The 3,505-nt window shown below is 24.5% G+C and overlaps 1 protein-coding gene across 1 annotated transcript; it reads right to left on the minus strand.

Moving 5' to 3' along the window:
- Window positions 1-1,240: 1,240 nt before the first annotated feature.
- On the minus strand, window positions 1,241-3,395 carry LOAG_13705 (hypothetical protein; the record flags this gene model as incomplete). Its single annotated transcript, XM_020448717.1, has 6 exons — window positions 1,241-1,423; window positions 1,752-1,879; window positions 2,190-2,397; window positions 2,559-2,644; window positions 2,880-2,935; window positions 3,331-3,395. 6 exons carry the CDS (start codon window positions 3,393-3,395, stop codon window positions 1,241-1,243), a joined length of 726 nt encoding a protein of 241 aa, XP_020301161.1.
- Between the last annotated feature and the right edge of the window lie 110 nt (window positions 3,396-3,505).

Consider the following 3,505-nt stretch of genomic DNA (forward strand, 5'->3'; position numbering starts at 1 on the left):
TTTTTTGATAGACATTTTTGTTGATTTATTAAAAATATCACGATTTTTTATTCCTTGTCATTCATAAATTTCTATTGTTTTGTTCGTTTTTTTTTCATGCATGCAGATTTGCATGCAGCATGCAGAAACAATTAGCATTTTCAATAGAAAAATACACTTTTTTATCCTATAAAAATTTGAAAAAAATTAGATTTTGCTAGAATTTTGTGTAGCAATTTAAACTAAAATAAATCGATGCAAAATTTTTTTGCTTGCTTTTTTTTATTTTTAAAAAAAAAATTGCTTTCCACATAATTGCTTGTTGTTTGCATTTTCGTTGAAATTTAATTAATAAATGATAAATAGTATTTGCATGTATTATGATATTATCCAATCCTCGTGTTTAATAAGAAATTAAACAAGTAACTAATTAGGAATGAATTAATTAAATTGCCATTTTGATTGTAATGTAAAAAAAAAAAAAAAAGAATGTTATATTACAATGATAAATTGTTATAATTATGAATAAATAAATACCTGGTGAATAATTAGGGATAATTAATTAAAGTTTCATTTCTTATCATTGATAAATTACAATTTCAAATAGATTAATTACATAGCATTTATATTGCATTAGGAATATCATTTTCTAATATCATATATTTTACAATAATTTCCGTTTCATTCTGTAATTTAAATCGATGATACTCTGATGAATTTCCTCATTTGTTTAAAATTTCTAATTGAAAGTTATAAAGCAATCTACGAAAGGATGAAAAAAAAATAAAATTATCACTTTAAATATGATAAGATGATAGGAATTTACATACATATGTTTGCCATTAATGTACATCCCAAATTTGGATGGTCATTTTGATTGCCCAGGTAGTCATCATCTCGGTTGATATAATCCTAATGGTCATTTTATTTTGACACTTTCAATTGTTCGTCTATTACTAACGTTAATATTTCGAGAGTCGAGAATCATTTGTATAAGTTTGACTGTTTACGAACCATAAAAGCCGTTATTCTTAGATTATCTCGCAAATCCCGAGAGCTATTTGGGCTATTTCGGGTAAGTTGAGTAGAATGCAGAGTAAAATTTAAAGTTAACCTTAAACATGTCAACATTTAAGGCTTAATTGTTAATTAATCACCGAATATTTATTCATTTTTTATATTTTCTTTGTCCTAATCTTTTCAAAAATAAGTGGATATTTTATTTTCACAAAAGAAATAATGATTTTTTTTTTCCACTTCTTCAATGAATTTTGCTTCCCCCATTTGCATCAATATTTGCATAATTGACAATTTTGCAATCACCATTTTTCGTTTTCTCCAAATTTTTCTTTCTAACAATCATACCATAATCCAGCATACTGTAAACCATATCAATTACAGATTTCTTGATTGGCATATATTCCATTTGAAGAAGTTGTCGTGACTGGAAGAAGAGGAAATGAATGAAATAATTTTTTCAACATTACTAAAATGCTCATTTTGCAATGTAACATGCAAAAATAATTGGTTAAATTATTTTCTAAAATAAAAAAAAGAAAATAAAAAAAATAAAATGTTTTTAAATAAAATTTCTCATCAAATTTTTTCACGTTTTAAATTGAAATTTACAAAAAAAAAAAAATTTTTCAATTTATCATCTTTAATGGAAAAAAAAAACTTTTCAATTTTGGACAAATTAATTTTACTTTCAAACTGAAAGAAAAGTAAAGAAGGGTGGAAAATAAAGTTTTTTTTTTATTTTCAATTTTTACCTTTGTATTATCAAAATGTAATTTTGGTCCTAAACGATATTTCACTGCTTCAAAATGTGGGTCACGTGTCACCTTAGCATATAATTTTGCTAACCAATTTGGCGTTTTTACACGTGAAATTTGAAAACCTGAAATTTCATTTCTAGTAAAAAATTTTATCTTAAAATTAAACTTTTAATTGTGATTGAAGAAATAAACTTTTTTGTTAAAATTTTTTTTTAATAAACAAATGAGTAATAATAACATCATCTTATTCTTACCACTCAAGAAAATTTTTAATAATTGGCGCAAAAGGTAAAGAAACATAATGATATTGGCGCAAAAGGTAAAAAGCCACAATGACATATTTATGCTTAAATGATTATTTCGAAGATCAAAATAAAAAACTTGAAAAAGTTATTCACTTATCTTGGTTAATTATCAATTATCTTTACTCACCTTGACCTTTGAACTCTTCATGAAGCCAATGGGTTAATTGTGAAAACCAAACTGATGGTGTTGCTGTAATCAGAATTCGTTCACCATTACAATTTATGCATTCCATTGCACGTATGTGTGCACGTGCAACATCACGTACGTCAACCATACCAAGTGAAACTTTTGGTGCCGCTGGAAAAGTATGATAATCCATCATTCGCTTAATAATCTGAAATTTTTTAAGCTGAAAATTTTGTTTACAAATTGTTTAAATACATATTACATACTTGAATAATAAATTTAAACATAATTACATACCTGAATACTCGAAATGGATTTTCAACTTTTGCCTAAAAAAAGAATAGATTGTTTGATAGATAAATGACAAACTTTGGCACTTCCATGTTTCTGATCTGAAAGCACTGGACCAACGACAAATGATGGATTTAATACAGTTAATTGAAATCGTGATTCTTCTAAAAAAAATTTATTAATTAATTAATTAAATAAAAAGGCAAAAAAAGATTATTTAATTTGACAAAAAATTTGTTAATCAGAAATTGATGAATAAAAAAAAAGGTGGTGAAAAAAATCGATGACGAAATTGATGAAATATGACGAAATTGATGAAATTTGCTAATTTCTTCCGAATTGTAAAATTTTTTACATAAAATTTAGGAAAATAATTTTAATTTAAATAATTGAAATAACCTGGTAAAGATTTCCAAAATTCCCATGCAGCTTTTTCGGCAATTATTTTTGAACGACTATAATTTTCAATTCGTTTACTATTTAAATTTCCCCAACAATTTTCATCAAATACTCGCGCATCATTTTTATGTCCATCTATTAAAAAACAAAAATTAATTAGTCAACAAATTAATTAGTCAACAAATAAAATTATCGTATTAAAAATAATTAAACAATTAGATTAATAATTAATTAGTTGTAAAATTAATAGAATTAATTAGCAGAAATAATTAATTTATTTGCAACTATTTCATATTTCATATATATATGCATATGTTATTTTTAAAATTTTCCTAGTTATTTCAATCGGAATTATTGGGAATTACCGTTTATAGCAGCTGTACTGCTAGTTAGCACAATTTTTTTGGATTGTACTACATTGTGCAGCAGCTTTTAATACATTTTAAAGTACCATTCTTGGCTATTTTTTATAGTTGCCTCATCAGCTACAATAGGCCAAGGTGATGCAATATGCATAATATATGTACATTCTTCAACTGCTCTAAAAATTTTTAAATTAAAATTTTTTTTAAAAAAAAAATTTAATTAGCTAATTTGTAAATATAGAATATTCAAATATTTATTAA

The sequence above is a fragment of the Loa loa genome, assembly GCF_000183805.2.
Source record: "Loa loa unplaced genomic scaffold supercont3.152, whole genome shotgun sequence".
Classification (NCBI taxonomy): domain Eukaryota; kingdom Metazoa; phylum Nematoda; class Chromadorea; order Rhabditida; family Onchocercidae; genus Loa; species Loa loa.